Genomic DNA, 25,710 nt, shown 5'->3' on the forward strand with positions numbered 1-25,710 from the left:
GTGGCAATCGACCGGATTCTGCCGTGGCGATAAGCTCTCGTAATATACACCTGCGAGAATTTCGCGCGCACAACTTACGTACACGCGAGCGGTTTTCCGTTATCTATCATATCGTTCGGTGATGCGTTCGTGAGAATACCGTGGCTCAACGCTGCTGGCCGCCGTCGTTATGACGGAAAAACGGTTTCGTCCGCACGCTAACATGACCTTTTTTTGCGCGCGATTTGCATGGTCGGAACGCCAGAAGAAGGTCCGCGGATCGTCGGTCTGCTGCCCGAGTACAACGTCGGCGAGACGGTGAACGCCAACTGCACGTCGAGCAAGATGAAGAGCTACGCGCAACTCGTTTGGTATATAAACGAGGAACAGGTAAACCATCGGATGACGACAGATCGTAACAGTTGCATGACATTCGTGTGAAATAATTATGGCGCGTTGACTTGTGCACGATGATATTTTTTTTTTATTTTAACGCACCATGGTTCAATTTTAACAGAGGATTTGTTCGGACTTCTCTATTTTTCAGAAACCATTCTTGTCTCCAAGATCTGATTAAACACCTTTTGGGCCCCTGGGCTGAAATTTTATATGGACCCTTTTGATAAAACTTTCTTTACAAAGCTGCTCGCTTCGCTCGCAGAACGATACATTTTTTTTAATTATTTCACAAATTGTCATTTGAATTTTAAAATTATAAAATGAATAAGTATATACAATTTATGTCTATAAAACTACTAATTTTAGTATGATAAAAAATATGTATCGGCTTAAAATTGTTTGGGCCCCTTTCACTTAGGTATTCGGAAGGGCCTCGGCGCTACCATTCCGGCTAGATCCCCCCTTAATCCGGCCTTGCTTATCTCACTGACGTTCAGGTCAAAAACTTTTATTTTTGTCACAATTTTTAACCGTAATAACTTTTTTTTGGCGCACTATATATATATATATAATTTGATATCATATTTCGAAACAGATTTTTTTTTTTTTTTAATATCTATGCTAAATCACTATCAAATCGTTAGATCGAACATAGCTCATTCATCGGTATATTATAAGTGGATAATACAAGTAAAGAAGTTCACTGGAATTTTGTAGGGTAACCTCTAGCTGTCATCCGCTTCGTTCATATAAACTTTTTGCAAATACTTGTAAGCGATTAAATACTATACAATTTAAGGCGGGATTTTATTATCCATCTATATTTTCAAAAATAAATTGAATTAAAAACATAGCATAATTCCCATTTGAGGAAATTAAGATTATTTTTACGGTTAAAATTAGTAAATGAATATTTTTATTTACTTTTTTTTTTTTATTCAGATGAGTACACGATTTCCGAAAATTAGAATTTCATTTAATATACCATTTAAATTTTAAAGAGTATAGTTACTGGGTAAGATACTTAAAATCTCTACGCATTCTGTTTGCCAATATGTGTATAAATGTACCATATAAACCTTAGGCGAGTGCGTGGTATTAACGGAATGAAATCGATGTTCGTGAGTTGTATCGAAGGACTGAAAAATGTAAAATAAAGAAAATAAAAAAGGAAAAGAGAGATGAGACTGTGAGACGTCAAATATTATTGTCAGGGGAACAATGTATTAACTCAAAAATAATGTTGTTCGATTTTTATTATCTCAACAATGAATATTCATTTGCAAGGATATACTTTTCCTTACAGTATAGATATATTTTTGTTTATTTATTGTATTCTCGTAGTATCTATATATATATTTTACACACAGTATTCTAATAACTTAAAACAAAAAGCTTAACTTTGACTTCTCTTCGTGTAGGCGTACTACGTAAGCACTATCTATAGTTTGTTAGCGAGCTTACCGGAAAAATAATATTTTTATTTTTTTTTTTAATTTAACTCTTAATAAGCGTTTAACAATTTTATATAAGTAATTTTCGAAAGTCACGCTGAATAATACTTTCGGTTCATAAAGTAATCATCGATTCAACAATGTTGCTTAGCTTTCTTAGCTTAAAAATCACAAAATATACACATAGCATTTATTTACTTTAAAATAAAGGTTGTTATGTAATCATTTATTTCCATATGTACAAGCTCTTTAATAGGTTATTTTGAAATGTTATAATACAAATTACTATGTTTTGTATAAAATAAACATTTATTAAAGTATACATGATGTTCTAGGGAAGTGGGCAAAAATATAGCCAACCCATACCATTTTTATATATATTTATTATATACATATAATATAAATTATACATACGGATTATTGGTATAAATGTATAATAATATTTATGTATTAATAATATTAACACACTTTAACATCAATTTTTTGAAAAAAGATAAAAAATGTATTGACTTATAAAATTAATCTTATAATAATTATATCGGTCTTGCGTGACTGAGACATAGAGTATGATAATATAATATCCGTGGTTAAAACGGAAAAATATTTTGCTATCAAGTCATAAGTTCGGAAATTTTCAGACAAGTGATGTTGGACCAACAATATAATAAATTCAAAAAAAACCAAATCTCGAGGGGGTGGCGATCCACCTATTACCTTTCCTTATAACCACCACTGCACGAAAGTCGAACAGAATAAGTACTACATCGTTATTTTCGACCGAGATATTCAACGAATAGTTAGAACAGATTTTCATTTGATTTCATTTGAAAAAGCTGTCAGTTATACTAATATACTATATATATTAATAATTTTAAATTAAATTTTACATTATTTTTAATAAACATAACATTCCATATGAAAAACCGAGGGTAGAGTAGCCCGTTTGGACGGTCGCGTTAGAACCAAATGGTTTTTGTTGCAAACAGTTATGAATACTATTTGATGATTATTACTGTTATTAATATAATAGTAATATACAGACTAGTACTAGTTTAGACATTTATTATGACAGTATAGATATCTAGATTTAAAGTATTTCTTCTCATCTCGTTTTTATAAAATAAATTGTTTACTAATTTTTTATTTTTCGTTACTTTGATTTAACTATCAGTAAGTAAAATTATTCATTTCAGCCACTATTGTAGTGAATGACCGATAAAAGAATTCAAAAAAAATTGTTAAAACGTATTAGGATATATAGGGAGAAGGATTATTGAAAGTAAATTCCGGTGCATATTATATATTTATATTATTACATTAATACCGTGATTACCAACCGTGAAAATTCCTATGAACTTTCATTGATCAAGACACTTATTCGTAATTATTATATTACTTGTTGAATGGTTTGATGTATTCATAATATCATCCAATTGATTTGAATAATATCTCTTTAAGAGAAATTTAAATCATAGCCTGTAAACAATAACCTTGAAGATTGAGATAATTTCTAAGTACAGTAATGTCGTCGTTTATAAAATTCATGGATATAGGATTCAGTCTTTTATTCGGTGGGTTGGATAAAAGTTTATTTATTATAACCAGTATTGCCATAATCAAGATTTGTTATGTACGAAAATATTTTATATCCTTCTTCCCCTCTCATGAGAAAATCTTAGATTCGGCCCTACTCTTATTAGACACAAAATCGACTGGAACAAATGCAAATACATAAAAAAATCAATTATGATACTTCAATTTTGAAAAAAAAAAATATTTTATATTAGTGGTAACATTTTGAATATTTTGAAATAAACTAATTTTTACAAATCATTTATGTTGCAGTGGCTTCGGTTCACATCATATCGCACTTGACGCAATTATTATTATTGTAATATTTTACACTACAATAATAATAATTGTACAAAACTCATCTCATAAACCTAATTTAATTTGTTAATCATCTATTCTTAACATACTCTATATTTCATATTATATAACTTTGCAACACACAACTAATATGTAAATATTGTAAATATATAAGATGCTCAATGTTTTTATATATCCGTACCTAACCAAATATCTATAATATGTATTGTAATGTGTCGTCCAATGGCCATAGTTGCCGCGGATTTTTTTAAATAAAAAAAAATAAAAAATAAAAAATAATAATTGCGATACATATATAAAAAAACGTTTAAGAAACGATAGGTTTGTCGATTTTCTGACCTTACTAAGATTGACAGATAAAAGTATAGTACGGTGTTGTTTCTCAACAAGTTGATGGCTGACAAACATAACCATACAATATGAATAGTGGATGGTTAATTTGTTGATAATTTTGTTCTTCAACAAATTGACAAACCCATCGTTTAGTATGTGGGGGCTCAAGATATAAACACACTGCCGATTACTTGGCCCAGCTATTGCAATTACGAACAATATAACTCCGGAATAGTTGAAAATAATTAAGTTAGCAATTAATTCTAATGTTTGTTTGTTTTCCCACCGCTTCGGCTATAAGATCATTCAGTTATAATGCTCACTTTGTGCCGATACCAAAATGAGTTTAATAAGCAGCATCTACTGTATTAATAGAGTTCAACGATATAAAACCTATTTATTAAAACATCGTATTTCGACTCAGTGTTGAAATTGGCATTAAACGAAATACAGTTTTTAATAAAACTATGTAAAAACCTATTTAAACCATAACCAATTGCTGCTGTTATATTTAAAAATTATTTTCAGACTATCCCTATAACACCTCCATCATTCATTAAGATATTATGATGCAACAGCTCTATAATAGTTTATTAATTAATAATACAAATTTACCGCGTTATTTATTTATAAAAAAATTCATAAAAGTCTATCCTTACAATAAAAATGTAAATATTAGCTGTACATTTTCGACCCTATGCCATATAACATGTCATATATTAGGTTATAAGTCATTATAAAAAAAACGTATTAGTTATTAAAAATACGAAAAATAAATTAATGTTTGAAAACTATTGTAATAATAATCAGGTTTATTTTTACGTTAAGTACTATTTTTTTCCCCGTCAAATGAATTGAAAATATTCAACGCCGTAAATCATGTTACGTTAAATAATAGGCTTACAATTTTATTAATTTACCTTACATTACCTACATGATATTTATGATAAGATTATTGGTTATTAGTATAATTTTTGAATATATTTTTGAATACTCGAAGAGTGATTCATAAAAAATTAGCTTTTTTTTATTTTCCTCCCATCTTAGATTTATATACATTATTTTTGTTATTATTTATTTTTTTTCCCGAACTTTCGTCTTTTTGACCATAAATTAATTTGTTAAGTTTCCAAAAATAATCTCTACGTCGTACGATGCACATAAAATACCTATATATCAATGTCATTCAACCTATTTTGGCTTATTGTAAATCCTAAAAAGTTCGTATGCCTTCTGATATATAGTACCGAATACGAGCTTTCGGTTGTCTGCAAAACGGGAATCCTTGAAATAATTTTACCGAATGCAGTCCATAACATTTCACGAAGTAGCTTATCGGATCGTAATAACTTGATGGCATCGTATATTATTGTGTCCAGTTAATCAAAATTAGTTTCGACTTCCAAGAAACATATTATTATATCCCATTGTAAACATTAATTTGTTTCCATCAAAATCGGCGCCAATAAATGGAATGCTATCCGTAAAACAGTCTCTTCTGGTTATAAAATATATTTCATGTAAAGAGAGATAATAATCGGTGACACTTTATGAAAATCTTTCATTTAATAGCATTGCTTTGATTTCCAAACGTTCATAAAACAACGATTTATATTCTTGATTACTCGATAACGTTTTGATATTCTTTTTTAATTTTTTATTTTTCCTCTTATTTTATTTGGTTGATTCGAGTTCTGTTGACGGAATTCGTTTTTAATCGCATGCCATAAATCATTGAAACCAGTATTATCTCTTTGTTTTGTAACCCACTCGATGGTATATTATTTAGGTTGAGGCTTCTACTATAGCTCCTGGAAATCAAAGCAGTTATACTACTGAACACACGCACACACGCACATACATATACAAGTGTACAATACACACCACTATATGAAGTCCTGAGTCGAGTGTTCAAATATATTTATCACCGCTGAAGAAATAGAAAGATAAAACTATATAGAGTGACGGTGCAGACGGTTTATATTCACGATTGTTCTCGAAATCTGTACAGTGCTCTGCAAGCGAAACTAGAACAAAAATCATTTTGTTAGTTATTTCAATTGTTTACACAAGACGGCGTTTTCAATGTTTGCGCTTTACGGTTTTATATTAAATCTAAAAATACAAAAAATCAATCGTTTGTGAAATTTAAATACAATTATTATTCTGTTATCGAATTTAAATACCAAATAATGTTCCTTTGCAAATAGAAAATTATGTACACTTTCAAGTCGGTGAAAGATTCGCATTATAGGTCCTCGCGTGATCATATTATTGAACAGTGGCTACACGGGATAAGATCAGTACATTCTATAGTATTGATAATCTGATAAACTTCCCGCAGTGGTTTTCCGATTTTCTTGAAAACTGACTTCATTGAAGTTCGTCACTTATGAAGCTTCTTATATCGATATTTTTTTCGTATACATTAAACAACCATGGTTGCAGATTTGTAATTTTATAAAAATAAAATAAAAAACTGCACTGCAGACCGAAACACACATTATAAGTGTTTTAAAAGTATTTTTAATCTTGACACTCTTTTTGTGTTAAAAATCTGCCCAGGGTTCCAATAGTTAGTTCATTTTTATAACCTGAATAATAGCGCATGAAATGTTCATAATATCTATATTAATTACAAATTAATTATAGGAATAGGATATAAAAACGTGAATCGTCATTATGCATTCACAAATTCGAACGTTGTCAATTACATAATACGACCAAGATCAAAACTAATTATTAAACGATTGATGATACAACCGCAAAAGGTATACGTACACGAATTTAATGTATGACGTATATCACCATTAACAATAACCATACAAAACCACAATTATTATAAAACCGACATTTCTACCAACTCAGCAATTTCTGTATAGCATTAATGACGGACGACAATCGGCCCCGGAGAGAGAATGGATCGATTATTATCGGATTATCGGTGCTTTTTTGTTATTTTACCGTCTCAGCTTTACATTGTATCGACGGAACGAATAAGAAAACTTTAACAACGTTTTTGAAATATTGGAGCAGTGTTAATGCGTTCATCAAAGGATGACTTTTAATGTTATGATTTGGTTCTACTGCGCGTATACAAAAAAATCTCATATAGGCGCTTTTATAAATATAATATATAATATGTTGTAATTAGTCGAACTAAATAAAACCGAATACTTAGTGCTTGGTTCGGTTCATAATTCGAACTCAAAATGAAAGAAAATCGAACCGAACTATTTACCATTTAGGTTTGAACTTGAACGTATTCGTAATCAAACAAAAATTAAATACAATTTTAAATAAACTTTCTATACTTAGTTTATACTCTAGTTTATAGTAAGTATCATATTAGTATTAATTTTTTTTTTTTTATATCATTACAATTACTTGTAAGTATGATAAAATAAAATAATTCCATGTTAAAGCATTTGATTATTTTTGTAAATATCTAGGTAATATTATCGCCCCAACACTGTACAATCTCTATACCGCTGACATACCTCATTCCACCCTCACCAATCTAGCCACTTTTGCAGATGATACTTGTATAAGTTCTTCTGACCAAGACATTAATGTTGCCATCGACAATCTTCAAAATAACTTAAATTTATTACAAATATGGTTCAATCAATGGAGAATAAAAATAAATGAAAACAAATCATCACACATCACATTCACTTTGCGCCCTAATATCAGCCCCTCCACTAACTTTAAATAACAATATAATTCCCTTTGTCAACTCCGTCAAATACTTAGGTATTCATCTTGACAAACGACTAACTTGGGCTACTCACATCAAAACTAAAAAAATATCCCTAAAATTAAAACTCCATAGCTTAAGACACCTTCTTCGCTCCAACATCCCACTCAACAATAAAACTCTTATCTACAAACAACTTATTCGTCCTGCAATAACTTATGGCATCCAAATATGGGGATCAACCAAAGTTTCAAATCTAAAATTGTTACAATCCTTCCAATCAATAAATTTACGTTTTTTGACCCAAGCTCCATGGTAAGTTAGCAACAACACCCTTCACAACGACCTCGAAATTCCCTATCTCTCTGCTTTTGCTTCCACTCACTATAAAAAATTTCACGCCAACACATAAGTTCGTTCAAATCCACTTATATCTAATCTCTCTTCTCTAACTATCCCGGATAATCCACCCCGACGCTTAAAGCATAATTGGCCACGCAACCTCCTAAACAAATAAAAAAATACTAAAAAAAAAAAAAAAAGTTGAAGTAGCGTTACTGGATGCCCCCTTCATTCAAGCCGTCAAGCCCTGTACATTTTTGTTATTAGATTGTTGATTTGTCTATACAGATTGTATATATTCGTTTTCTAAAATAAAAAGGTAATATTATCATAGATTATTTTTCACATGATGTGTGATATGTGATCAAAATCACAAATCTATTTTTGGAAAAGTGAAAAGGAAAAATATAAATGTTATTAGTACTCTATATTTTTAAAAATGTTATCAGAAATAATAGTATTGGATAGTAATAAATAATTATTATAATTTATTATATATTTTTAGGTGTATTAAATTTTGTACAATGTAAGTAAAAGTTTCATAATTTCAATATATTTATAAATGGAAAAAAAATTATGAGTTCCAATTTTAGTTCGAAAAAATATTAATAGTTCGGTTCGGGTTCGTAATATTTTGACAATGTTTGGTTCGATATCGGTTCAACACCGAAAAATCAGATTCCACCCATCACTTATAATATGTAATTTATTTAAGATGGACAAATCTAAAATGCCAATTCAAGTTTACACGTGGACCACCACGCGTAAATTTTGGAGAAAAAAATACCAAGGTCAAATGAATTTTAATTTGTATCCAACTAAAGTTTGTAGTAGGTGGTGAAAATCGTGCATAAAAACACAAACAAAAATAAAATAGAAAATAAGTTATGTCATGTATTTTTGATGGACAATTGATGTACGATTAAAGCAGTATATTTAACATTATTTGTTTTTCTTAAATAATTCTCAACGTTGAATTTGTTTAGGCTAATTCGACGGTCTTGCAAGGACCGTACTTCAAGGTGCACCACCCGGGGAGTAATGAACAATTGGTGACAACTGTACTTGGGCTTAGCTTCAAAGTGACTGACAGTCACTTTAAGAGCGGTCATACATACCTGAAATGTGCGGCTCAGCTGACATCGGTTTATTTACACTCGGATAAACAAATTGTAAAATTCACCAAACGGCCTCCTACCGAATCAATAATTTCTAACACAGTTCAGCTGGCCAATAAAATACAAGGTAAATACCAATTCTAAACATGTATAAAATCGAGTAGTTTGTCTATCTATGTAATATGTATTGAAACATAGATGACAGTTGTTTTTTCTTTTCGATAAATAATTTATAAATTAAAAACAAATAACTATAGTTCAACACATTTGTATTCAATCAGCTAATTTCGGAAGTTCTATGTAAAATCGAAATAGATTTTATGACTTTATTTTGTTCCTAACACTACATATAGAATAAGTAGCGGTTTTGATTTTGTTTTTAAATCATAATGTTGTTAGTGTAATATAAATAATGTGTAACATGTTAAATTTAAAAAACAAATTCAAAGTATATAAATTTAAATATTATTCCTATAATATACTGATTTGATTAAAACACCCGTAGCTACGGATATTTGTGATCACCGTTAAACCAATACAACAAAACAAACGAAATTAATGTTTAGAAGAGTTTTTAATGAATTTCTGGTAAAGACACTTGAACACAGTTATTTCAAATGTTCTTTTGAGTATATATAAATGTATACTGTTTATATATGTAAATAAGAAGTTTTTTTAGACTGTATAATATGTACATATTCAAGCTCGAAAATAATTTAGTCTGAAGCCTTTAGCACAATCTAACCGAATCATTTAATTTCCACCTAGTTTGTATTTTGAACATTTTAAAAACAAATTTCAACTCTTAATGAATAAACAAACTGTCGCTCATAGAGTATTTTCATTATATAACCGATAAAAATTGTATATTCCTTTTTTCCTTTTTTTTTTTTTTTGCAATTATATCAAATATAGCACAAAATCTAAACTTCTTAATCCATTATTATAATATAATATTTGATATAAATAAATAAAAAAATTTGTAGGCTGCAAAAAATAAAAATAAAGGAAATAATCAGGCTCATACTGCATGTCGTCTTCTTCATCATCTTTTTAATCATTTATTTTTTTTTTCGGAACTCTTTGATTTTAGATTTTGAAAGACTTTAAATTTATTGAAAACCCTAAAATATGTCAAAATACCTTTTAAATTACATTTTGTATAAGAAAAAAATAAGAATCCCTCGCCTAGAATCTATTTTTTGATATGAAAAATTATTTATAATAATACAAAAAAAAATAAAGAATCTAAGTAAAACCTTTATAATTTTTATAGTGTGTTCAGAATCCAAATGGCGGATGTGTATGAATTATTTTACGATAGAATATAATTCATACTAGCCTTAGTTTAATGTCCATAAATAAAATATAATACAACAATGTCATATAATTATTATCCAATCATTTTTAGTTAAAATTAACATCCATTTAGGCTTCATTGACATAGTTCGTAAAAGCATAATATATAAATAAATAAAAAAAATTTACAAGCACTATTGTTAATGATGTTTTGCTGCATAAAGTAGAGAAAAAAAATTCATGAAAATAGAAAATTCACCATGACATCATTTTCAATACATTTTCCTCGAATTTCCCTTTCTCTTCTTCATGAAATTGTCGATTAAACTGAATTTTCGAAAATTTTGTGTACGTGGTTACAAATGCAGGTGGCATCTTTCTTTGGGGAAAGAATTCAAAAACTAGTACCCCGTTATGATGAGTGTCTAAATAATGGTAGTAATTGTGTTGAAAAATAGTGTAGTACTTGTACTTTAATTACTTTTTATTTAAATAAAATTTCTTTTTCAATTTAGACTTGTTCATGTTTTTATTGTCAAATGGAACTTACTTTCTGGACATACCTTGTACAACACTGGTTACGGTTGATCATGCGATGAGTGACAAACGTTTAAGAAATTGTACTGATAACCATTTGGCGGACTGATTACTAATTCATTGCTAAACCATTGCTAATCAACTTGCTGATTGTGATTTATGATCTGTTTCATCATACATATATTCTTATTTGAGCTTTTCTCATATTGGCCAAGTTTTAGTTTTGCTATATTAATTAATTTGTTTTATTTATTATTTATTAACGCCAATTAGGACAAAGAGTGTACATAATGTTATGTAATACAAAATAAATTAACAGTAAATATAGAATTTTAAGAACCTTAATTATGGAATATGAAAAACAGTAATTATTTAAGATTAAAATGAATTAATGATTGTTATTTACTGGTAGTCTCATAGGCGGGTCTAGACTTAAAATAAATAAAAATCAACTAATTAGGTGAATGAAAGAGGAAAATTCCCCTGATAAACTTTTATTACCTTTCAATAATAGACAATATAAAATAATAATTAATTCTGTACACGGTCTTTAATTTAGTTTTCATATTCATATCAGTTTATTAACATCAAACACTCCAAAAAAGTGTATGTAATCATTTTGTTGATAATTTTCTTATTTCATTCTTCTAAATAGAATTATTGCAACAGAATCAAATGGAACTCGTTTGCATGTATAATCTTATATTTATTATGTTCAATATATCTACGGCTAATATTTTGGAGACATTTACTCTATGTCATGACTTGTGATTCATCTCACTGAATACAGTGGTGAATTTATGGGTAGGGGAAGTCCTAACCGTTGTGCGTATCGAACATTTTTCGTAGTGTTTTAAGTTACTTAAGTATCACCATGTATACAGTATTGTGTATAGTGTAATTATACATTTAATTAATCAAAATAATTATTATATAATATATAATATATTATAATATAATATATTTATATTAATTAAATAAACAATTTTTGCTAAACACAAGTACTTGCACATAACACAACTGATTTCCCTGAACATTAATACCCCAAATTATTAATTTGATTTTATCCCGATATCATGATGTATGATCATTATTAATAAAATAGCATCCACCATGAAAAATACTAGATCCACCACTGGCGTGTGTATACATGTGTTATAATATGGTCGTCGGAAGGAGGATTAACGTTGTTATAATTGGATGAGAATGATTTAAATATTATGAAAAAAAATTTATATATATATATATATATTAAAAAAAAAAAACTTGTACCCCAACCGAAAATTAACGTATTCGGAAACGATAGATTAATTTGTGTTTTGTACCAATAGTACATTTATTATTAATATGGATTTTAATTTGGACGTCACGAAATAATTGACCATGTGATAAGTCATGTTTGAACATCATCTATTTTGATCGCGTTGCACCGTACCGTGACTTTTTTTTATAATTATTATCAACACTATATGATATTTACATATTCATATAGAGCGGTTTGTAGTAACAAGCGTAATAATACAATATAGTAACGGTATTTCTACAGCATAATAAATTATCATTAATAAGTAAATAAATATAACGCAGATTTCAGATGTTTGTTAAAAATTATTTTAAAATTTTCAACGATCCTGTTCGAAATCTGAAATGATAACATTTTGAAATAAAATATCGATGTGTATACAATGTTGGAAAAAAAATAATAATATCATGAAAACGCGTAGATTTTTATGCAGAATATTACCCAATGGAGTTACCCAAACCAACCTCAAACTTTCAATTTTATTTACTAGATTTCTCTAAACAAATGTCCGGTCAACTTTGACCATACCTGCACGGCGAGTATTTACGTCTCGGAGGATGCCTGAATTTTAAATACTAAATCATACGAGTATATATATATATATATATATATACATGAACGTGTTCGGAATTATTATTAATATATTATTATATGTGGTTTATCCATAACGTTTTTAAAAAAATTCTAAATGTGTCTTTAACAATGCACGTTCATTTGATGTACATTAAGACAGTGTAACTAGAACGATCAGTAGAAAAATTTAATCGAGAAAAATCATGGAGAGGAGAAAAATATTTAATTATTTTCCTTTTAATTGACCAGAAAAATGACCAAAATTAATTATTAACCGGGTGCGCTGAAAATAGTAATAAGTATTTAATTAGTATTGACGTTGACATATTGAGGGTATCTGTGCATATTATATCACAGGAAGTTTCATATTATTAGGGTATGTCTACAGTGGCCAATAAAATATAGAAACATATAATTTTCAATTTTTGCCAATCCCAATACATTATATCTATACGCGCACAGTATAATGGTTGAGCGTCGTAAAATAATATAAATAATACAAATAAAATATTATATACCTGCAAATACTTATATAATTTTCTGACTTCATACAAATTTTCTTGGGAACTTGGAAAAAAATAATAATTTTTCTTTCCCGGCAAAATGCCAAAGCGTTAAAACTATAAATCAAATAGTATATTAAATTAAAATTGATATTATACTTAATAAACTTGAATTTTATTATTAATATTCTGGTAAAAATAATTAAAGTATAAATAGTTGGTAAAATATTCTTCCACGTAACAAACGAAACAATTGACAGGTAAAAAACGATGAAAAAAAAAATCGTCTGACAAGCATTCAATAAATTTTAGTTGTAACCGAAATACATGGTATAATGTGTATCATGTAAATGACAACGTATAATTTTCCGACATTTTTTACGGACCCTGATGTCCCGTAATTATAAAATATATAATATACTTATTTTTTACATTTTCTGCAATTTAATTTTTAAGTGATTATGGTCATAACATTATTTTCGGTGAGGTCCTTTCATTCAAAATAATTCCATTGTTTTTATTCAAATTTAGTAATTTGTAATAAATATTAATTAAAATAGTATAGTTTATTTGTTCAGTGTAGTATAGTCGCATTCGATTGATAAAACAATAATTTATGTTTGTAAGACAAAGATTATAAAACATATTGTTACCCCTTTCAACTCGTGGCCCGGGGCTATAACCCCTCCCCCTTAATCCAGCCCTGAGCTGTTACGATAAAAGTGAAACTTATACGACGTTCATAAGATCGTGGATCATACATAGTGTCAGCATTAAGGCGGGTCTACACAGGACGTGTGCCTCGATCGTATTTCACGGTCTTTATAGTGTCGACTCACGAGCGTGGTTCCAATAAGCACCGTACGAATCGTGGATGTGTTCATTCGTGAACACAACTTTTATTCAATAAGATAAAGTGACTAATACTATTATTTTCACTGTTTCGCCCCTAGCATCTATATTTCTATTTGGCTGTAATGTCGTTTTCCAAAGAACTCCTTATTTTCCGTTATAGTCTGTGAAATTCATTGTTTGTTCACAATCGTTTGCACAAAAATCTTATTTACATTAATTGCATGATATCCAACAGCAATTCACATAATTTTTGGCCATTTTTGTGTGAAATCATTCTATTCACGCAAATATTTAAAGACATATATGGGCTTTTAAAACAGTACACTATATTAAACATTTTATTTTATTTTAATTTTTTCTCAATTATCGTTTCAAGCTTAATAATAAAGAACTAACACTTTATCCAGGTTGTTGACTTGTTATGTGATTAAATGTGTCTATACAAAACACCTTGGAGCAACCGTACTTGATTTATACCATTTGATTACACCCATTCCAACACTATAGTTTAATAATTTAATTTAATTATATGTTATACTAATATTAGCAGTAACGTACACAGAATTTTTTTCAGAAAGTCAACGAAAACTAAATGAAAACTGTAAACATGTTATAATAGAATAATATATGCATAATAAAATAATTTTATAAATCTAATGCCAATCTTGTTTGTAAAATCGTTTGTAAAACATAGTGTGGTATGGTTAAAATTTAATGAAGGAAGACATTTCGAGGAGTGAGGTTATGACCTCTTAACCCCCTCTGTGTACGCCACTGAATATATGTATTTTTTTTTTTTTTTGATTGTCGTATAAAAAAAATAACGGCTTAAACATTCATAATCGGTTCATAATTTGAGCAGCCCACCTAGATTTTCTCGATAGCTCCCCGGCTCAATCCAGGCTTGACTTTAACTAACGTTTACTTTATTTTTCTAAACTTTAAATTTAATAAAATAGTTCAATAGACATTAAAAACCTCTATTAATTTGTTGTACATAATATTGTTTGTAAAATAATATAGATATAATATACTTAATAATAAATATTTTACTAACAAATACACATTTTGTTGTACACCACGACTGAAATATTCAACGTGGTTTGATATTATACGAACCAAATGTGACAGTTTCATGAATGATAGCTTCACTCTTGTGAAATACGAATTGATTGTTTACACAACCCGTAAGCCATGGATGTGGCTCACGTCTAGTGTAAACCCACCTTTAGTCCCGCCCAATAGACGAAACAATGTCGGGACAACAGGAGAGACATAGATAATATTGTTCGACCGACTGTTGTTCCAATTTCATTGGTATAATATCGCTCTTGTAGTGCTACAATTTATTATAATTTGATAGCGGGCGCTCGAGAGCTAACTTTTAATTAAAATTCTTGTTTCCTTGGAAACATTTACCAATTATGACATTATACAGCCATCTTTTACGTTCGTGTACGTTATTTGTTTTTACAAATACGTATAAAATATAGTAGAAAGTGAATGCAACGAACAATCGCTCACACGTCATTCATCAGAATTAGACATACCAGTACATCATAACTAACTATTATTTATAATACCGCGGTAGTGTTTGAGTTCGTGCAGATCACGCATTGTTAACATAATACTCGTCTGTTTTAATACAATACTAAATTATAATCTCGTTCACAAATGAACAATAAAACCTAGTTTCTTAATACAAGTTCTGTAGGCAATATTAAAACTATTAAAATACTCTGAACATAAATACACGCTTTTGTTTTGGTTTTTTTTCTTTTATTCTTTTTTTTTTTTTGAAAACTTTTTGATTTCTTACGTCAATCGTTCTCCGTACGGAGAACGGATTTCTTCCGAAGGTTAGCATCGCGTATAAAAAACTGATTCTTTTCTTACTACAATAACTCATAATACAAATGTTTTCCGATTGTTGTGGATCCGTTTACACACACGCTCTCCGTCTTGGTCATCACGCATAATATTGCGAGAATTTTACCGATGACTATTAATAACAATATCAAAAAATGACTCCAATATGCAGAACGTAGGGACAACACGAGTTTAATAATACATTTATGTATTTTTTTCACTATTGTAATTGGTAATAGACGTAAAAATCACTTCACGTAATTGAAATGTGTATTCGTTAAAAAAATTGCGAAAAAAGTCATTAAAAGTATTTTAGACCGCGGGAAGTTTGGCAAGACTCAAAACTAAACTCCATGGAAATTTAGTTGGTAACCCCTAATGTACAGTACCAACTTTTTTATTCTTTACTAAATAAAACGTATATTAAATTTTGAGATACAAAATTCAAAAGTTGTTCAAAGAAATAATATAATACCTATAGTATACTTCGTCCGACTTTCAACCTTAAGAGATTTATACTCGTACATAAGACTTTCAGTATATTTCAATTAGTCCGTAATAAATGGAGTTTTGCAATGTACCGTAGTTTTGCAATTGGACCGCTTTGAACGTCAATCAATTACAATTAATTATTGTCATTGCCTTAAATGTGTTTAATTACTTTACAATGGTGCAGCCGTCAGCAAATCCATTTCATACGAAATTCACTATGCGCCATTCTTCTACGTTGTGGCGGAAAATTGATAAAAATGGAAGAGATCAATCATACTTTATTTGTTGGCGGGAGTTATAAAAAATTATGACCAAAAAAACGGACGGTTATTTTCCATAAAAGCAGAGAGCGATATTACAAGATGTGCCTCTTCACTGGCTCTCACCCACCCACTAAGTACTTCCTAACTAAGTGTACACTAAGAATTCTACCAATTGGAATTAAATTTATTATACAATCACAATATTAAAACTGCTGATGATCGTTTGATTCGTGAAGTCCTCCGTTTGCATGCGGATACCGCAAAACCGGTATCGATTTGGTCGCGTTGCTAAAAGAAATTGAAAGTTAAATTAAACAACGTGTATGTATCACGATTCGATAAACAGTCTGTGCAAATACAATTTTAAAAGTGACGGAACACGCAGCAGCAGCGTCGGCAGCTATACATCTGAAATAAAATAGTTAAACACATACCAGTAGTTGATTTAGGATAGTTATTTACAATGGTTGTTGTTAGGAGAAATCATGGTTCAGCGTTAAATCAATGAAAAATAAACGTGAAACTTTAATCGACTCGGAAGATAATATAATTAAACGACATATCAAACAGCAGAGAATCAAACGGTCGAATAAAAACAAAACAAAAAAAAATCCCGTAAAAAAGTAGTTCTAAACATATGTTATACACGCGAGTGCAGATAGCATTCTAAAAGGTTTCGACTGCTTTGATTTATTAGAACGAACGTGGGCGTCACATTGTATTTTTATTTATTTATTTATTTTTTTGTCACCAACCGGCATTACACTATTCGTTGTTTCTTCTGGAAATCTTAAAATGATTTCTGATACCAACTGAAATGTAAAATGAAAATACTCGACACAGAATGTGATGCGGATAGACGTACAAACGTACGAGCTAATCTTTGTAGAATACCACACAATAATGTGTACATACAATACGATCAACGGAAGTACTTCTTTGAAACGGTTAGGCATGCACGACCGTGGTTAATTATAATGATATTCGTAACATTATTACATTATACTTTATGTTATTCTAAAATGGTTCTGAAAAGAAAAAAAAAACATTTTTTTTTTTAGCTGTCGTAAAAATTATTGCCATTCCCTACGTATATGCTAGGATATGTTAATGCTTGAACCTAGAGTTGGCGGTATCTTCGGTATACCGGCGAGTCACCGGTATTTCGACCTACCGGTATTTATAAATATCGGTATCTTACACTAACCGGTATACCGATCTTTCGGTATTTACCGAATATTTAGTATATACTATATATATACCGAATGTATAATATATATACACCGAATGTACGGTATTTACCGTTTTATTGTTATTTACCGTGGATCGGTAATTATTATCAAAAGACAAAAATAATAAATATGACAATTTAATACACTATTTACACAGCAAGCCGCAAAGGCATATGGCGTATAATAAAAATACATTTACAGGATAGTCGATAGTGCAAAATGAATCAAACTTTTATTAAACGGCATGATATTTTATACTATTATAGTATTTATTAAGAACTATTCATGTAGACCGGCTAAGGAATGAAAAAACTACTATAACCAATGAGAGTGGGACACCAAACTCCATCAGCTCATCTTAAATTATATTATCTGATTATCATAAGATAAATCACTGAAAATTCAACTGGACACATAGTGGGGGCTTCTATTCTTGGGATCATAAATAATAATAAAATTAAATATTCTCTCAAATCCCAAAGATATTCTATCAATTTTTCGCTTAAAAACGGTAATAGAGTTATTTATTGTTTAAATGACATTTACCGAGTGGCTAGTATATACAGAGCGAGCAGAATATACCGAGCAAGCGATATATGCTGAGCAAGCGGTAATTACTGTGCAAGCGATATATACCAAGCGAGCAATTATTACCAAGTGACCGGTAATTACCGAACAAGTGGTATTTATCGGCTACACGGTATTTATTGATATATGCCGACATACCGGTATACCGTTAAAAACCGGTATGTAAACACATACCAAATACCGGTGGGCAAATTTCACATACCGCCAACTCTACTTGAACCACCATTGGATTACGGCCCTAATGATGATATTATCATGTTGATATTTAAAGCAATATTACACTAATCGAATAAAAATGAATTCAGACCAGCCGACCGCTGAATGAAACAACAACAACTAATCAAATTGTGTTCTTATTTCACAGTTTAAAGAGTCCAACAGGGTTGTACAACAAAGTCGTTAACAGGGAATCAAAATGCAACTGGAGTTGGATGTGAAATGCAATTAACGGTGAAAAGTTGTCTGCCCAGCAGGATTTTTCAATATTTCGTAGAACACTCGTCGTCGTATATTACATAGTAGTTTTAAAATTATACAGTTTAATTTTTATTACGCAGACGATCACTGTCTTTGAACGCATTGCGTTGCCATACTCGAGTTTAAAGTTGAAATGGGTTTGGGTGTACAAGTTCTAGCATGGAACACGTTAGACAAACTGTTAAATAACATGTAAGTTTCTATATGACAGAAATACATTCAGACGTAAGTTTCTAGACGATAAAATTACATTTCCAAGTGCAAGTTGTATATAGTTGTGTTTGTATAGTGTTTATAAAATATAAAAAATGGTCCATTCCCTATGTAGTGTTTGGGTTTGTTGCTAGTGTAAGTTCTGGTTGAAAACTTACTGAAAATGCTTATGACTCTATTTAGACTTCGTTTTCTATTTTAATCTCCATGGCACTATAACATTTTGAAAATAATTGGAGTTTTCAACATTTTGTTATGAAAAATTACTTTTATGCTTATATAAATTAGAACATAACATTTAAATATACAAATATCAATAAGTTAAAAACTCCAAAAAAAAGTATATGTATATTGTTATGAATAAGTGTTATTGTGTAAATATTTAGTTGTTAGATAACTAAAGTATGTATAAAATGTAAAGAATGTAATAAATATCAATTTAAAGATCGATACTTCAAAAATTAGAGTAGATTAATTAGTTATTTTTTATTTATTTATTATTACACGTTAAACTGGAGTATAATATTACAATTGTTGTGAATGTGTATATCATCATTTTAAACTCATTCGATAATAAATCGATAAAACAAGATATTTTATATTAAGTAATAAAAGCTACTATCTTAATTGCATTAACCAAACTTGACTCAATAATAGATGATTACGGATGGTCCTTATCGGGCATAAAGTTGAATGCAACCGAATACTGATGATTATTGCAATTAATATAAATTTTAAAATAATATTCAACAATATTTAATGTACAAAGTAAAATCGATATTATTGCGAGTACCTATTTTACATGCTTTTATTTATCTTCGTCCAACTTCCCAAGGTATCAATACAAATTTAAATTTAGTTTTAAATGTATGGCTAATGCTACTTAGTCAAAAGCGATTGAATATTGTTAATTTTATCAGCTAATGTTAAGATTATCTATTTGTTGTTGGCTAAAATCCGAAAGTTTAACTTTAACCAATAGCATTGACTAAAATTGTGATTAGCCGGCTAATCCTTTGGACACTAGCCGTAACATTTACTCACCATAAATATATTCTATGACTGCGAATACGTATTTATGATAATAAGATATCCGGATACCATTGATATAGAAAAAAAAATCTCATGTAATTTAATATAAGTTATAAAATTGACCAATTACTATGTAAGTCCACCACAGGGGGAGGAAAGAGGCGATCACCTCATTGCCCCCACTTCCTCATCATAAGAAGGCCTTTGAAGTAGGCTATATTTATAAAATATTAATATTACGAAAGATTAACAATTAAAGATTTACAATTAAGTTGACCTAATTATGTTAGTATATAAGAACGTATGTAAGATATAAGTATTAGAGAGAGTCGAGATCACAATGTAATGATATTATGTTGTATATGAGTGTAATAAATTGAACCATTGATTGACTTACAACTTATGTTTGTCTTTTTTTTACATTGTTGTATAATAGTTGATTTATATATAATATTTATTTTTACCATCGACATTAATGAAAATAATTGTTTATTCAAAAATAATTTAAAATAATAATGTGATTTTGTATAAGAATTATATACTATAACATGTTTATATGTTAACCAACTGTATGTTTACACAATGACACCCATTTAAAACAATATTATCAAATTATCAAATTCTTTGAAAACATTATCAAGTTAGAACGTGAAAATTATTAATAGAAAGAGTGTAATCGATTTTCGAAACAAGTTGTTAAGCGAGGAACAGTCAAATGCATCAAAGAAGTAGTTACTATATTAATTGTATAGAGCCATAGATATAAAAAGATAATCTAGATAGAATCGCTTTTATGTTACTAACCTAAACTGCGATAGAATGTAAACCGCAAAATGTAATTGATCATTGGTTGGTAAATTATTAACAAATTTCATAAAAGACGGTATCATCATCAGCATTTCACGATTTAAATTTTGGGAAGCATATAGTTAAATCGTTGAAATACGAATCGCATTTTGAACTATTAAACATTTATGTAGTAGACGTTCAACTTTCATTTGATAAACGTCAGCAGATTAAGGTAACACTTTATAATGGATTAAGACGGGGTCAATTTGACTATTTTGCTAATTCTCATGGACGACAGACGAAAACAGCAAAGTTAACAAAATGCCTGAGTAGAGTTAAATTTTATAAAAAAAATTTTAAAAATATAGTTAAATGTTTTCATTGACAAAATAATAGTGTTTTTTTTGGTTGGTCAGAATCGAAGGCAGATAATTTCAAAACATTAAAAAAATGTCATATGTTACGCATTCCCACTGGTGACGGTGCTAAAGTTGGCGAGACCCTGAGCAAAATAAATTTTGAGTCTTATAATTTCTATTAATAAAATATTTTAAGTTCAGTTAAATCAGAACCGCGGTGCCTTAGTTATAATTTGAGGTGCGGGGCCCTGGGCAACTGTCCTAATTTCCTTTCCCTCGCGCCGTCCCTGGCTCCCATGTTTCCGATCCACATAATATAAATAGTACGGAAAACATACTATTTTGATTGACAAAAATTAAATCTGTGAATAGTACGGTTAACGTTCATTAATTTAACTACTAATTATTGCTCAACCTTCGCCCCTATTGATTTATCCTTCTCTATTACGATTAATATGCTAATTAATTGGACATTTAATCAAGTTTTGAGTAGATAAAATAAACAAACTTTTTAATCGAATTAATATGACGCGGAATAAATGACTATATTTTTCAAGTCATTTATCATAGAAATAAGTTTATTTAATTTGTCAGTAAAATAACACCATTGTGTATTATACACTGGATTTTAGATATTACAAAAGTTGATTTTAGAGATATAATTGATATCGTTCACATAACATAATTAATACGACGACAAGATGATTAATTAAGCGTTTATGAAGATCGAGGAGACACGAAAGTCAATATCTCAATAAAATGGTTCGATATAGACAATTTTACAGTGGAGTAGCTGATGGCGTAATTTTGTGTCATGGTTAAAAACTATAGCCTATAAATAATAAGATGATATAGTAATTATATCCGTGATATTTTTAAAACGCCCCTTCTCTCCCCTTAATTGCTTTCTAACTACTGCAATTTGAACATCATAGATATAAATAACCCAGGTTGGATTTGTGTTAAATTCATAAATAACGACTTCAGACTATCGAGCACACAATCAGATCAAGATCAAATCACAAACTAAATCAACTTTAGATCGGTATTCTATATGGATATCATAGTGACTTAAATTCTCAAGAAATACCAAAAGAAATATAGAGCGTGGACTACAACATCCCAATGCGTTAATCACGAACACTATAACTCGCGTATCGCAGGGGATAGTGTGGTACATAATTGTTTAAGTCTTTGATTTTTAATTTTAATAACCAAGTAACATTTCAAAAATCAAGTGCAACAACAATATTATAAGCGTTTGTAATCAACGAATTGTGGTTAGTTAAGTTACTAATTATGCTTGACCGTCAAATTTACAGATTTTTAAACAACTAGTATGTAGTTAATATTACTAAATACGAATGCGCTGTTGCAGAATAATCTAAATCATTGGTGTTGGGTAAATCCAAAAGTATACGATTCCAACAAAAAAAAAAAAAAAAAAAACCGATAAGATTTGTTTGAAAACTGCGACTTTGACAAAACACTAATATCAATAATACATGATTCAACAACTATTATTCCTTAAGTGTACGCTCTATAACAGTGGTTCCCAACCGGTGTGACGCGAGCGCCCATTAAATATGCCGCAATATAAATCTATAAATTGTTTTATAAGTATGTATTTACCAGCTTATTATTGAAATTCGAGATGAAAACTGATCGAACTAATCGTAAATACATATACTCGTAATATTATTTATTGTAATTATGCCCGTCGCAGTTGTCACGGTCGATCGATAGTATTAATATATTTCGCAATAAATAACCTTTTAATAGAGTAGACTGTAAATAGTATATATATATAAAATATGGTTCACATAATATATGGATTGTTGGAGATGAATGAAGTGTGCCGCATTGTTTAAAAGGTTGAAAACCACTGCTCTATAATATTATTATTTGTCGAATCGCGAACGAGCATAAAAAAAAAAAAAAAAAAAAAAAAAAAAAACAATGCAAAATTTACTTTGTGAAAGAAGGAATTGTCTCGAACGCGTCACGGTGTTTTGGCAGTAGAATAGTTACATCGTGCAGATATCAAACGCCGATCATCCGTCACCGTCAGCATCATAATATTGTACTACGAGCACGACTAAGAAGAAAATGCGCTAAAAATATTGCATTCGGTGTGTGCGGATTGCGACACGGAAATATCGCTACGAAAACTGCGACTTGGTCGGCATTAAATAACATTATAATATTACACGCGATATTGTTCGGCCGAGTGCGTTTCGAAGATTATTATTAAACGAAGCGAAATCGATATAAACAGCCCGTAATATCCCGGAGGAAAAATAAAAAAAGGAAAAAAAAAAGATTAGAATAAAAATTAAACCCGCCCACACATAAACATGTATTCGAATAGTTTCAGTTGACGATCATCGAGTGAAATGCGTGTGTAGGTCGAATATATAGTACACAAGCCGGGGCAACCGACCGGGAACAATTTTAATGTAAATATTATGATAATGAGAGTGCCGCCAACATTTGAGTTCTAATATTTCCGCAGAATGAACTCGCGAGTAACGTACCTGTACATAGTTCTTCCAGATAATAATATTGGTTAGCACTTCACCGATCCGATAGAACTTTTATCAAAAATATTACGTGGATACACGCGCGCCCGCCCGCACGCACACCTGCACACGCCTACGCACCGCGGTCACAGCTACAGCTGTACGCCAACAAAAATTTATTATTTCTACGCGTTATAATATTTTATTATAATATACGTCGTTCGGTCTTGGCTTATAAAATGTAAAAACTGTCGCGGTGTTCATATTTTTATGGCAACGTAAAACGAACAAAAGACCAAGTAAAAGGAGGTCGTGCCGAGACGTAATATTATTTTTCTTCTTCTTCTTCTTGCGAACAAGTTTAATATTATTTAAGTACAGGCAACAAATTTACGTTGCGTTTAGAACTCGTCGTTGTATTGACTGCTGTATTGAACGATTCCATTTCTTATAACATTAATACATGTAAATTACGGTGCGAGAACTCTTCGTCGCTGTCGAATTTCCGCAAACACGTGCTACCTAATTCATAATTAGTATTGGTATTAGATGTATATATAACTACGGTTGTAATGAAGTGTAAAACTAAAATATTATCCCCCCCTCCCGTCACAGCAACACCACATCAACTATTTACTTAAAGACTTTTGATTGAATTACATTTTTGCTTACGATTAAGACAAACTTATTATTAAATAAATCACTAGTGTCTTTTTATACTCGTCTGAGGTGTACAAGTATGTCTTTTTGGAGTGAGTTCGTAAACGTTGACAGTTCAACTTCTTGACTTCGTAATAAACTTTATCATCATTTTAATCACTATGAAAACAAACGTTTTCACCAAACAGTAAAATTTCAGTGAACAAAAAAAAAATGTTTTTAAGTTCCTGAAACATTATAATAACATAATAGCACATACGGAATTTATAGTATTTCAATAAATCTCGGTAGAACGTATTGTTGATTATTTCGGTAAGTATGCGCTCGTCGTCGTTTGGGTTTTTTACGTAGGCATAAATTAAATTAATATAATTATCGTAATCGAGAACGGTTAATTACGCTCGTGATGAAAATATTTAAAATATCTATAAATAAATGATAATATATGGTCTCCGCGCACAAAATACTACAGGTACACCGCACGTTTTTTGCAGTATTACGCCTAATACCTATTATCTATAAGTATTTTGAATACCAATTCAATGAAAAAAACGGAAGGAAAAAAATATCGGAATATTTAACAATTATGTTAGGACTGATTAATGTTTGTATTCGAACTACAGTACGAACAAAAATGTGCGTTCGTATCGTTAAATGTCGTCAACCGTTACTATTACATGTATCTTAAGTCCGAGCGTGTACTGGGCAGAATAAATCGATACTTCCACAAGTAGGATTTATAAACGACCAATTTATATGTTTTAATCGCTTTATCGATTTACAGTGCTTCAATTTGTCAATAATATGTACTACTATAAATAATGTCTTCGTTTAGCGTCATTCCGAAACAAGTAGGCAATATGATTTGTTCTTATTATTCCTTTATTCCGCATAGGTACTCTGTAAACACTTCAGTAGGATATTCATTC

At 29.9% G+C, this 25,710-nt stretch overlaps 1 protein-coding gene across 4 annotated transcripts in view; it reads left to right on the forward strand.

Annotated features, from left to right (window-relative positions):
• Positions 1 to 25,710, forward strand: part of LOC112685965 — a 157,684-nt gene that overhangs the window by 124,233 nt on the left and 7,741 nt on the right. For 2 of the 4 annotated variants that reach the window (XM_025558039.1, XM_025558038.1), the window contains exons 5-7: positions 245 to 369; positions 9,084 to 9,342; positions 11,030 to 11,603. In XM_025558039.1, coding sequence (XP_025413824.1) covers positions 245 to 369; positions 9,084 to 9,342; positions 11,030 to 11,160 — 515 coding nt within the window. In that variant the 3' untranslated portion in view covers positions 11,161 to 11,603. Of the gene's footprint in view, positions 1 to 244; positions 370 to 9,083; positions 9,343 to 11,029; positions 11,606 to 25,710 lie in introns of those variants that run through there. The other 2 variants (XM_025558037.1, XM_025558040.1) reach the window with 2 other exon arrangements.

The sequence above is a fragment of the Sipha flava genome, unplaced genomic scaffold (genome assembly GCF_003268045.1).
Source record: "Sipha flava isolate LNK unplaced genomic scaffold, YSA_version1 299_pilon_pilon, whole genome shotgun sequence".
Lineage (NCBI taxonomy): Eukaryota > Metazoa > Arthropoda > Insecta > Hemiptera > Aphididae > Sipha > Sipha flava.